At 33.8% G+C, this 14031-nt stretch overlaps 1 protein-coding gene across 2 annotated transcripts in view; it reads left to right on the forward strand.

Annotated features, from left to right (window-relative positions):
- LOC106458408 (probable 3',5'-cyclic phosphodiesterase pde-5) overlaps window positions 1-9606 on the forward strand; it is a 99450-nt gene extending 89844 nt beyond the window's left edge. For both annotated transcript variants that reach the window (XM_022384617.1, XM_022384618.1), the window contains exons 24-26: window positions 857-937; window positions 8554-8642; window positions 9198-9606. In XM_022384617.1, coding sequence (XP_022240325.1) covers window positions 857-937; window positions 8554-8642; window positions 9198-9309 — 282 coding nt within the window. In that variant the 3' untranslated portion in view covers window positions 9310-9606. The remainder of the gene's footprint in view (window positions 1-856; window positions 938-8553; window positions 8643-9197) is intronic.
- The last annotated feature ends 4425 nt before the right edge of the window (window positions 9607-14031 follow it).

Here is a 14031-nt window from a genome sequence, read left to right on the forward strand (position 1 = left end):
TTAACTTTTTTCCAGGTGTATATTTATATGCATTTGTATGTATATATGTGGGTTTATCTATGTATGTATATATATGTGTGCGTGCGTGCGCTTCTATGTGTGTGTTTGTATATATATATGTAACTTCCTGTTGTTTCAAGTGTTTGCAAGCATTGTTATACACGTTTGTTTGTTGCATTGGCACGCGACCTTCGATTTAGGATGTTTTCGTTTACAGATTTACTGCTCAGATAGTGTTACCCGAAGAAAGGTATTGCCCGACACGTTATATCCACAACACTATATATTTGAAATATTTTACTTGGTTAACAAATTATTTGAGATGCTACGACGGTACAGTAGGTAAAATGGACAGCCGATATGAATAACAAATATACCACATAACATATGTGCAATTAAAAGAAACTTAGCGCCTCCTAATTTTATGTGTTTATAATATTCCATGGAATATATTTCACTCAACTTCTCATTAGGACTTTGTGTAATTATATGTTCGAAACAATTTTGATGTAATTTTGTAACTTATTTTGTAAATGTATAGGTATAGAACGTAAGATGTATTTTTCGTTTTAAAGATATTCACAAACTGTACATGTTTTTTTTTTCTGTATTTGACAACCAGTTTTTCTGAGCATTCGAAAAGTTATTTTTATCGTAAGTTAAAGACTGACACTTAAACAAAGGATTTTTTTACTGAATTTCAGTTACACATTATAAAGTAAAAGTAAATCAACATATCGAAACTTATTTATATAAATAACGAAAATGTCGTTAAAGCTACGGTTATTCTACTGCGATTTCATTAGTTAGCTTATTTCTGTGCAAGCGATGGTAATTTCGATTTGTACTTTCCTAGGGTGATGCCGAGAAAGCACAAGGCAGAGAGCCGGCACCAATGATGGACCGAACCAAAACTCATGAACAACCTGCTTCACAGGTATAAACTACCGTGTGTAGGTTTCTCAACATTTTATTTTCCTTGTTTTGTATTGTTACTGCATATCAAAGAATCCGTTAAACTAAGTTGTTACATAAGGCATTAGTTGTTTAATAAATAGCTTGGATGTCGAGTAACAATAAGGTGTAAGCCGCTGGGACAGTAAAGCTGACTATAAATTTAAAATAGTAACAGCTAAAAGATAACACGCTCTTTTACAAAAAATAAATGAAAACATCGCCATGACATTCCAAAAACTAGGATTCCACCTCATTATACTCAGGATTTGAGTGAAAATCTATGTATAATTTTGTCATATGTGAATATCGGTTTTACTTTTAAACCTTGTTTCTTCACTTAGAAATGTCTTGATAAGATAAGAGATTTTGCAACTGATTCATCAGGTGGAAAACGAAGTTTGATAAGAAATAGTAAAAACACGGTAATACCAAAAACCGTCTTTAAAAGGGACGTTTCAGAATTTCCTTCAATTAAACCATCAGCTTTATTATCTCAAAAATATTAGTTCATAATATTCTAACTATAAAAAACAACATTAGCTATTGAGAGAGTTTTCGTATTCAGTCGGAAGTTTAGAAAGAGCAGATGTAAACGGTAACAATACAATTGAATGTACGATAAAATGTGTGGCATACACATGTTTGATAACTTTAAGAGAAAATATTATAGAGAAAGGCTTAAACATAAGTATAGATACTGTATCTTTAAAATAATAATAAATATAAAGTAAAACACTGAGAATCCGGAATTGATTACATTAATGACGACAGGGAGGTGTTGATGTTAATATTCAGTGTTGGGTGATTATTGAAAATGCAGAGGTCGTAATCTGTTGTTCCGGAGTCGAGAATTTTAAACGTTTTCTAGAATTATGGGGTGTTGCTATTATTACTGTACAATCAATCTGATACAAGACTCGGGTGGATTAGTTAGCTTATATCCGCTTCTAGCTGGAATTCCCATGTGCTCGTGTGTACGTATTAGTAGGTGACGTGTAGTTTTACAAATATAGGTATTTACAGCTACCACAAGTGTATTTATATACGACTCATGAGCGCATAAGAATTGGTAGAGTGTATTTGGTTTTAAACATTCTAAGTACTAAATGTAGCTTAATTTGTGGGTAATATGTTTGATTATTTTTTGAATTTGATTTTCGAGTTTAAAACTTTGTTTGTCAATGAAAGGAATGATAAGAACTAGTGGATATTTTGAGACAGTGTGTGACTTTTTTTGGTATGTTCTATTTCATTCGTTAAAAGTGTTCATGGGATAGAATGTAAGAAACTAAGGAGATAACAATTACTTTGTGATATGTTGTGGATGTTTGAAATTTCTGAGTGAAGACAGAAGTAGTCAGAACATATATTATACGCTTTGTTTAGAAGATTTAGAACAAAGCTATGTTTGAAGGAGTGTGATATGAAACTGTCCAAACGAGTGTATAAACCAGTAAATGTTTTCTTACGGTAAACAGATGTGGCATATAGATTGTTTATTCCATTTGTTTGAACGTCTAAAAAAGCTAAGTTATTGTTTTCTTCCATCTCACATGTAAAGTTTATACATGGATGTTGTGAGTTTAGATATTCTAAAAACTTCTTGTCGTGATCAGTATTGTGAAAGAGTATAAATGTATCATCAATGTATCTTCTATATGATACTAGTTTGTAATAAAGGGACAATTATCCAGCCATTGCTCTTCGTAATAACATAGAAAAATATTTGCAAGGGTCGGACCTTGAGGTGAGCCTATCACCTCTCCGTCCATCTGGTCATAAAAACGACCATTCAAAACGAAGTGATTGTCCTTGAGGGCTAATTTAAGAAACTGTTAGAATTTGTGTTGGTTAAAAGTTAGAGTGCAAAGCATGTTTGGTAGGGAATAACTGTTTACTAATTATTTTAATTGTTGCCTCAAGTGGGATGTTAGTGAACACAAACTGAATATTAAAATTGGCCATAACGAATTGGTCTGCATTAGGAAATTTAGATATTGAGCAAAGGAAGAAGAATATTTAACAACAAATTCCTTCTTAGATAGTGAGCCTAATGCAGGTACAATATATTTAGCAAGTTTGTAGGCGTGGGAACCTACAGTATGTAGAATAGGTCTGAGGGTGTAAACCATTTTCGTGTATATTCGGTAAGCCATAGATAAGATCAGGGTGGGAACCTGTAGGATAAAGTTCTCCACAAATGGTGTCAGAGATGTTCTGTCATTTAAGATATCTTCCATTTTGGAGTCTTACTCAGATCTGTTTAAAATGACGACACCTGTACCTTTATCTGGCCGGTTAACAACAATGTTTCGGTTACTGGCAAGTTTTTTCAAGACAGAATATTCAACCTGTGTAATAGAAGAAAGGTTTTTTAAGGGGTTGAAGTTATAGGACAGATTTTATTTAGAAAAACCTGCCTGTTTTTGTCAAGTTGTTTGTAATGCTAAATACACAAGATATCTAGGCAATTAAAGGTTGGAATGGGGGAAAAAAGCGTGCCGCTATAAATGGGAAAATTTTAAATCTGTTTTAGCTGAATACATTTCTTTATCAGATTACATATTACTGATTATTACAATATTTTAGACATGAAGTAAAATTACATTCGCAGGGAAATTTTAGAAGGATGAAATATAACAAATTCGAGTCCAACTCTTATTCACAGACACATTGGTAGACACCCTCTTGCACAGCTTTATAAGCCTTTAATACCTTTTAAGGACAAGCCAGCAGATGGCGCTATTTAAGGTTATATATATTGATTCAATTGAGAATGTTTGTTTGTAATTAAGCACAAAGCTACACAATGGGCTATCTGTGCTCTGCCCACCACGGGTATCGAAACCTGGATTCTAGCGTTGTAAGTCCGTAGACATATCGCTGTGCCACTGGGGGGCTAATTGAGAATGACTGCGGGTAGTAATTCAAACGTCGACCTGTCTTTATTCATGTTGCTGGTGTGAGCATCTGCTGTTAGTATATTGTAGAGTGGTGTATTTGGTGGTAGTTATGTTCACTAGTGTGTATGTGCTGAAATACTGAAATTTCAGACACATCCAAACCGATTATACGTTTTATTTGATTCGTTTTTGCTGCCGTTTTGTGCAATATACATATATAGAGAGAATAAAAATAAGAAGGCCTGGGCTCAAGATTAAATGTTTATTTTAATTCTGATATCGCTTTCGCAAGATTATAGCTTTTCCTCCACCAACAACAAATCTAAGGACAAAGTATACAACTCCAAATAAATACATTTGTAAATAACGTTATGATATTATTAAACATCCATATGTATCACTATATAGAAAATTAAAGGAGAAACTCTAATTAGATTAAAGAAATTATTTAATAAAACTTAATTATATCTTCTAATACCCAACTTTTATATTCTTTTGCTTTCTAAATTCAGTAGTAAATTAAACGTTTTAATGACTTAATGTTCATGGATTAGTCTTTTTGTATTATTTTTACATTCACAAAACTGAAAATACGGAAATGTTCCTTAGAACATCTGAAAGTACTGTTAGTGTAATTTTTTCATATGTGACTTTTCAAAGTTGATCTTAGTGCAAGATTATCAGTTTGTATGATAATTTTTTTTTTATAAACTGGTATTATTATTAAAGTTTGAAGAGTCACAACTAATTAATAGTAAAAATCACATTTTATTTTCTATTTGTTATTTCTTTGATGTGTTTTAAATATCTTAAGTTACATAATTCAATCTTTGCTACAAATTATAATTTACGTTCCTGAATTATTAGTATTATAATTTTTTCAGTCATGTATAAACAATAATAATATTAAACTTAATTACCAACATTTAAATTCTACTATTAATACATCTTTCTATAATACTTCGCACTTCATGATTGTCAGATACAACATTTTGGCAACAGGCTAAAATCAAAGGTAACTCAGGTTTGACAATGTTAAACTTTATTCAAGTTTCTTTAGTGCGGAAAAATGTGACATCTCTAAAATCTTCCGGTTTGGTTTGTTTGTTTTGAATTTCGCGCAAAGCTACACGAGGGCTATCTGCGCTAGCCGTCCCTAATTTAGCAGTGAAAGACTAGAGGGAAGGCTGCTAGTCAACACAGACCACCACCAACTCTTGGGCTACTCTTTACCAACAAATAGTGAAATTGACCGTCACATTATAAACGCACCCACGGCTGAAATACCGAGAACATTCGGTGACGGAATTCGACCCCGCGACACGCAGTTTGCTAGTCTTGTGTCCTAACCACTAGGCCACGCCAGGCCAGATCTTCCGGCTAATTGATATTACGTAACAAATACCGATAATTCATTTTATTTTGCATCTCTCTTAATATAATCCCTTACAATTGTTATCATTCTTTCAGAGAAGATAAATGTAATATTTATTTTTAATATAATGAGGGTTATTACTTGTAAAATCTAAATAGTTGTAAGAATTTGAAACTTTATAATTCGTATCCGTTTTTGATGTTCCACTTGCATGTCTTATAATAAAATATCTCATATAACATTCAAAATACCCTCGAATATATTCAGTTCTATCGCCTTAATTTGCTCTATGAAGCAATCATCAGGATAACAAAATCATTTACAATACTTACGATTCCCCATGACCTGACCAAATGTATATATATATATGTGTGTGTGTGAGTATACAGTATTTGAAATCATTCTTTAAATATAATGATGATACATAAACAGGAACTATAAGTAATTGTAACTAAATGTTAAGCTTATCATGAATACAGTACACCCCCCCCCTACGGTGGCTCAGAGGGCAAGTTTGCAGGCAAATTATTGCTAAAATTCGTACATAGCCTAACAAACAAACAAAGTGCAATATTATTATAGGAAATGTGGCATGGAAGAGAATAAGTTGCTCAGTGAAAACGTATTTCATATTTGCTTTGAAAATAGAAGTAAACCTTCTTTTCATCGTGTTATGTATTCAAATTTCAAATGGTCTGAAACTGAGTTAAATTGTAATTTACATTTAGTAGTTAAATAAATGCCGATATATCTCCAATTTATGATATTTGCCAACAAGATTTATATACACAGTTTTCTCTGTTAATATAAATATGTTTTAATATACAATAACAGTTATTACAAATAGCTACTACAAACAATAGTTTATATACAAAAGTTTTACAAACTTACAAGCAATATAAAGTATTCTTTCTAGTTTGGAACTTCCTCGATGTCTTATTGAGGGTTCATGATGAATGAGTTAATTTCGAGTTGATGTAGGTATAATTCACCTAACAGGGAGCTAGCTAGCCCTGTATTATTTGCCGATTTCTTCCACCGATGACGTTAGGCAACGTTTTCTTAAAAGTACTAATGTTTGATGTGAATCCACTGAAGTTAAATGGTTTGTAATGTTCGAAATTTATAAATGTCCCTAGTCAAATAACTAAAGTTTTGCGATTAATAAGTGTTATAACAATCACAGTTATAGCTTCCGAAGTTTATAGCACACCAATTATAGCAAACCAATAATAGATACTGTTTTCTTGGTGCGCCGCGTTGGTTATATTTATAGGCGTGTGGAGAGTTTCTCGAAATTTCAGTTTTACGTAACAATACTGACACTAACATTCACGTATACACATATATTGTTGATTCTTACACTCGAGAATCTTCTACAATTTTAGAGAATAAACGGGAGTGTCACAATACATATTTAACAGTATAAGTTATGTACATTTCTAAATATAAATTTAATAGAAACAAACATCAATATTAAAATAATATATCATAATAAATCCATCACAATAGTACCACAAAATTTTCAATGCACGATGCCCCCCCCCCAACTGAATCAGCGGTAAGTGTTCAAGCTTACAACACTAAAATTCTGGTTTCAATACCGGTGGTGGGCAGAGCACAGACAGCCCATTGTATAGCTTTGCGTTTAATGACAACCAAATCAAATCAAGATTGTGAAATTTTGCTCCAAATGTTCTCTATTACTACCCTCTCAAGCTGTTTTATTACGTTTGACTATTTCAGTTTTTTTAAGCCTATACAGTCTTAATAATATTCATAATTGGTACTTTGTTCAATCCAAGCTACGGTTTTATCTGTTCTATCTGCCTCTTTGTCCTCCTTGGCATCGTTTCACTACCTTTTCTATACATTTGAATCACTGTATTGCTAGAAAATATATCCCTGACTAACAGTACGTATTCCTGAGGGAGTGACCTAATGGATACGAGTCTACTTGTGACTGTGAGGGGGCACACATTTATATTATTCCCCCAGGATTCTTCCCTGTATATGTTGTACACCGACCGTCTCTCTCTGTCATTGAGTACACTAACGTTAATTGTTGAAAAACAATTTGAATACGGATTAATCTGTGAAGAGTGTTGTCCTCTAGTTTTTCTCATTCTATTGCTTGAAGTGTCATACCCATTTTAGCCTTTTGGTTTACTTATCTTTCCTAAGCAGAGGTGTTCGAGTAGCTAGCTACACACCCATTGAGGCCACTTTTTACTGATGTACATCTTATGTTCTGGGGGGGAGGGTAACATTCACACCTGTACTCGAATCACGTAACCAACTTGTCCTTCTGCATCATTGGTTAGTTGTTGATACTGTTCTTCAAAAACTGCATACCAAAATACCACAGGAAGCAATTTTATGTAAAAATGGGAACAATTTTTAGCCAGGAAAGTATCCCTTCAATCGTGGATTTGCTACTTCTGGTAAAAATACGAACAGTTGTTTAACCAGGAAAGTGTCTTTTTGAGTCGTGGATTTGCGAAACACTATTATATACAATGCATCAAGCAAGTAAGAAAATAAAACTAAGTACAAATTCGAATATTTATTATTTACCTCCTTACTGCTTCTGCAACAACGAAATTAGTTTGAATACATTTAGTACAATGATTTATACGACATTAACATCTATCAGGAGTCAGAGTAGCTCAATGGTTTCGTGCTTTGGACTAATAATTAGAATGTTGCCAGTTCGAGGTTAACCCGCGTCATGCTCTGTGTCATTGAGCAAGACACTTTACCTCAATTGTTTCAGTCTACCAAGCTGTATGGGCTTGGCATGGCCTGGTGGGTAAGACGCTAGACTCGCAATCTGTGGGTCACGGTTCGAATCCCCGTAGCTGAGCATGCGTTATAATGTAACGGTCAATCCCACTATTCGCTGGAAAAAGAGTAGCCAAAGAGTTTACAGTAAGTGTTGACTAGCAAGCACCCTTTCCTCTAGTCTATCACTGGTAAATTAGGGGCAGCTAGCACAGATAGCCCTCGTGTAGCTTTGAGCGAAATTCCAAGCAAACGAAACCAAGCTGTATGATTGGTACCTACTAACATTCTCATCCATTTGTGCCATTGGAACCGGAGTTCGAAAGCACCAGCCTTATGTGTCTAACTAATTAACTTCTGTCATGACACAATTGAAGTTTATTACATATTCCATTTTTATCATAATGTACTGAGACTATCGTATCGTTCGATATATAAAGTCCATAACAGCATTTGTCAAAGAATAAAATACACTTGTATTATTAAAAAATATGTCAACTCATCAACTTCTGTTTCCACTTTTTTTTGTCACAGGTTGGTTTCCTGACAGCTATATGCAAACCTTGTTATGAAATTCTAGCTGCAGTTATCCCAGAAAGCAGGCCAATGTTAGATGGCTGTTTGTAAGTTTACTGTTCCTTTCAATGTAACTATTATAAAATATAACGATTTGTTTTAACATTATCACTCCTACAATGTCAAGCCTAGATAAACAGATAGAAAAGCATTTTAAAATAACGGAAGTGAGTGAATCAGTTTATTATTCTCTATTCAGAATTTAAGATTAGTGTTTTCAAAACTCTCTTATAAGCTTTAAGCTATTTTGTAATTCAAGGATATGTATTTACTTCAAATTAAATTACACCGACAATTCACGATTCCTTAAACACGTTGATTAAGTAATTTTTTAGAAATATTTTGAATAGTGTAATTTAAAATTAGTTTCCCCAAGGATCAGGATAAATTAATGGACTTAAATTCCGAGAATCGATTTCCCGCAGTAGACAGAGTAGAACTTATCTATTGTGTCGCTTTACGCTATAAATAGCAGCAATGTTGAAAAACATTATCTCTTTAAACAGTTGAAACAATTTGTAACAGTAAAATATATACATATGTATGTGTATATTCTTCATTAACAGCGTAGTAGGTTACCATGGTTTATTTACTTTAAACAGAAACAACCTGGCTCTGTGGCAAGCTTTGCTGGACCAGACAAAACCTGAGTATGTTCGAGACAAGGAAGGAAAAATAAAGGAACAGAAACAAAATGTTACAGTAGAAGGATGAAAATTGTAAAGAAACAAGATGTGGAAAATATTAAAAAAAATAAATTAATTTATAGAGAGGATTTTAAAATGAAATCGAAAGCAAATGTTTTTTATGATCTGAGATATCACAATATATTATCCAAAACGTGCTAAAGGTGTGTATGTAATGTCGTTTTATTGTATTAATCACGTTTATCAGAATGATAAAATTGCTATAATCAATAGTTTTTTTATATAGTTATTCTAAGAAACTTTTGTTTTCAGTTTCAGATTATGTCATAACATTTCTCGACTACTGAAGCCAAATTTATTTTAAATTTCAAACCCTCAGTATTGAAATATATATATATATATATATATATATTATACTTATTCATGTATATAACATATATAATGTTTTTGAAAAAAAAACAAATTAAAAGGATTTCCTTTTACATTTCTTTGTTGGCTTTCTAGTTTTACGTTTTTGACATAATTCCCTATATCGATCCTCATCTTACGATTGAATACAGACATTTTTATGCAGAATTATTTGCCTATACTTTTTATAGCTTCATACATAAATTTATTTTCGTGCAGCTAAATCTCACTTTGTATGACAACTTTGAATAAAGATATCAAAGTTCATTATAAATCAGACCTCTCTAATATTTGGTCACGTTGCTGAGGATTAACAACCGGAACTAGCATTATGAATTAGAAGTGTCTGACTATTTTTGTTTCTTAGTTTACCACACAGAATCCATACGCACTCGAGCTGTTTCAGTACAGCTTCTTCAGGTGTGATTTTCTGCAAAATCTGTTCAATGCATACAGAAACTTATGTTAAAGTAATAACTGATAGAAATATTACAGATAACTGTTTAGGTTTTTCAACTTTATAAAGGAAATAAATAAATATAATAAATTTTAACTTTATAAAGGTAATAATTACAGACACTGGTAAGATAGATTTAAGAACAACTAGTTACGAGATTGTGCCAAATAAAAAGTATTATAACCAGCATATTCAATGCGTTGGTTCAGAAAAAGCTAAAATGTCTCAGATCTATTAAGGTTGTCTTAGGCCCGGCATGGCCAGGTGGTTAAGGCACTCGACTCGCAATCTGAGGGTCGCGGGTTCGAATCCCTGTCACACCAAACATGCTCGCCCTTTTAGCCGTGGGGGTGTTATAATGTTACGGTCAATCCCACTATTCGTTGGTAAAAGAGTAGCCCAAGAGATGGCGGCGGGTGGTGATGACTAGCTGCCTTCCCTCTAGTCTTACACTGCTAAATTAGAGACGGCTAGCGCAAATAGCTCTCGTGTAGCTTTGCGCGAAATAAAAAAACAAAAAACAAACAAGGTTGTCTTGAGTAACTGAAACGGTCCTGTTGTGAAATCTAACCCATCCAAGAAGCCTATTTACTGATATATATATCTTGCACCATATACTTAGAACATTATTTTTATTACACATTAGCTTTTATCGTTAAACATGCTAATATTAACAATTTTGTTACAATGAGACTTATAAATATTGTACTGTCAGCGGCGTTATAAATATAATTTAGATAGTTGCTCTAGTACTGTGCATATGGCATTGAAAGTAAGTGTACAAAGTTAAAACCACAGTAATTAGCTAATTACTAAGCTTCATCTTTTTAAGTTGTATATACACTATCCTACCAAAAGTCATGGAACACACCTCTCATTGCAGAAAAATGGATGTGACGAAGAAATATGCAAAAACATTGGTCTGTAAAGGTGATCAAGCGGTTCGCTCGGAAGTCATTTCGAACTCGTACGCCAAACGATGAGCACGTGGAAAGAACTAAAAGAGTTTCAGAGGGGAAATAGTTGGATGTCACTTGGGGAAAATGTTTGTACATGCTATTGTACTTTTTCAGGTCGACAAATGGCAACGTGTTGAAGAAATGGAAGTCCACAGGTGACAAGGAGTCCAAGAAACGACCAAGTAGGCGTAAAATACTGACTGACAGGAACCGACGCACCTTAATAAGGCTGATTATCTCATCTCACCATCAGACTCTAAAGAATCTGTGTTTGGAGAGGCGAGCAGCCACAGGCAATACTACAAGTGTTTCCAAAACACATCGAGAGCTGCATGCCATGAATTTTCACGGAAGAGCTGCAGCTCACGAGCCATTGATAACAAAAAAAAAAATAGCACACGATCAATTGGCATGGGGCAATGCACACCAAATCTGGACCATGACTCAATGGAAATTGGTCCTGTGGAGCAATGAATCATGCTACATGCTCTTCCAGTCTGATGGACGTGTTTGGGTATGGAGGATTCCTGGAAGACGCTTATCACCTGAGTATGTTGTCCCAACAGTGAAGTTTGGAGGTGGAGGTATCATGGTCTGGGGGTGCTTATTGTGTATGGACTAGGTCCACTGGTCACAGTGCACGGATCCATGAATGCTGAGTCCTACATTGATGTTCTGAACAATTCTGTGTGTCTTACATTGTGGCAGTTTTATGGTATCGGCCCTTACACCTTCCAACATCATAACGCTCCACAAAGCAAGGATTGTGAACGCGTGGTTTGAAGAGAATAATATCGGAACATTGCAGTGGCCAACACTGTGCTCCAACCTGAACCCGATAGAACATCTTTGGGATGAACTGGAACACAAAATTAGGGCAAGGCCAAGACGGCCTTCTTCAGTAGTGGAGCTTATTAATGCTTTAAAGGAGGAGTGGAGCACAATACCACCAGCTTTATACCAGAAATTAGTTGACAGTTTTCCAAGAAGCATTGAAGCAATCATTAAGGCCAAAGGCGGGCCAATACGTTATTAATTTCTTGGAATAAAGACGTTTGATTCATAACTACCCGTGTCCCATGACTTTTGGTAGGATAGTGTATATGTACGCAACTAAACTGCTTAAAATTAATAAAAAACTAGTTTACAAACACCAGTTAAATGTTATTATTAGTTTGTTAATGTTGTTTCATGTTAAACTGGCATACTTAGAAGTAAAAGATAATATAAACTCAGAAATGAATACACAATTTTTAGCACTGACATTACAACTTTCACCAGTACCAGGATATTTATTTTTATTACTCCTTCAGGTGGCTCAAAGGTAAGCTCGGGGACATATAAAACTCAAATTTGAGGCTCGATCCCTGTGATGAGTACAATGACGATAACCTATTGTGCAAATTAAAATGTTGATGCTTTGGAAGATCTGGTTGTGGTTCTTTTAAAAAACTTGAAATATTTAAGATAATGTCTAGTGTTGATCAAGATGCATCTACTCATGTTCTAGGATCTGTATACCGAACGTTTAACTGTTTGAAAATTATTGTTTATTGTATAAAACTTTAGCTTTACTTTAACTGAAATTCTGTGTTCACATTTGGTTTCTCTGTGTAAAATCAAATCAAAGCATTGAAAAGGATGCAGTTAATAGTTATTAGCTTTAGAAATTTGAATTATAATGAAATAAGATTATAGGGTTTCGATTTTCAAAGTTTAGGGTCTTTTGTTTTTGTTTTTCTAACTGATACTTTTGGGTTCGAGTAGTTGAATATCACATATCCTAATTATAATGCTCAAAGCAAAACTCGGACTTGTTTTTAAACCGAGTTATTTCTTTGCTAGAATTATTAACGCATAAACCATTTATTTAGGCCATTTAGAGAATTCTAGGGAAAAAAAGTTATTACAAACGAACATAATTCTTTTTGTAGTAATAACAAAAAAATTAACAAATTATGCCACATAAATTAATCCAAATGGTTGAAGGTTTTCTTTTTTTGCCTGGACCTAGATTTTATTTGGAATTAACTTTATGCCTATGTAATTCGAAGCTATATCTAATGGTCAGTTAAGTAGCTTTAGCCATTGAAGTTTGTATCCTCTAATCACATTACCTCTCATGAACCAGTTTCTGATCTATTCTGCCAACCAACCCTCTGCACATTTCTTAGCATTCAAGAAATCATAAATAAACATTAATAACTTGAGATCACTCAATAACATTACCTAGATTATGTATCTTTCAAACTTTTATAGTGCATGCTGGAGGGATTTACACATTTTGATGATCAAGTTAGAAAAACGACGACCTTTACAGTCCAGAGAGTTATAGAAGAACTTTTACTTCAATTTTATGTTCTAGCCCTGAAGATGTCGCAAAGGCGAAATGTCGGTTAAAATAAGAGTTCTTTTATAATTACCTGGAGTGTAAAGATCGTTTTTCTAACTGTATTATCTAAATTTTGCATCACTTTGGCTTTGCCAGAATATCACATCAATGATAAGAAGTTACAGTAATTGAAGCTGGCAGATGCTTCACAATTTTGTAATAAGAAACTCTCCAGCATTATCAAGACACATAAACAACTTTATACCACACAAAACTGAATAATGAATACTCTAACAGTCTATTTCAGTCCATGAATCTCTAACACTGATACTAGAATGAATACTATAGTATGCCCCTGATTTCAACAGGACAAACATTACCGTCCAGAATAGAAAAGGGAAACAGATACCTTAGCGGCCCCTTCCCATACCATTGTTTTGGAATCTGCACCTGAGTGTCACTACCTGAGAAACAATCCAAGCTGTATTTCAGTTTAAAATATGTATATGTAACTTAATGTAATTTTTTTTCAGACGAACCTTTCCAACTCACGTGAGAAACATATGGACCCGTGGGGATGACATAGAAGGTAAATCTGAACACCATCCTCTTTATGTCACTCCCCTCTAAGGC

The sequence above is a fragment of the Limulus polyphemus genome, unplaced genomic scaffold (assembly GCF_000517525.1).
Source record: "Limulus polyphemus unplaced genomic scaffold, Limulus_polyphemus-2.1.2 Scaffold458, whole genome shotgun sequence".
In the NCBI taxonomy this organism is placed as follows: Eukaryota; Metazoa; Arthropoda; class Merostomata; order Xiphosura; family Limulidae; genus Limulus; species Limulus polyphemus.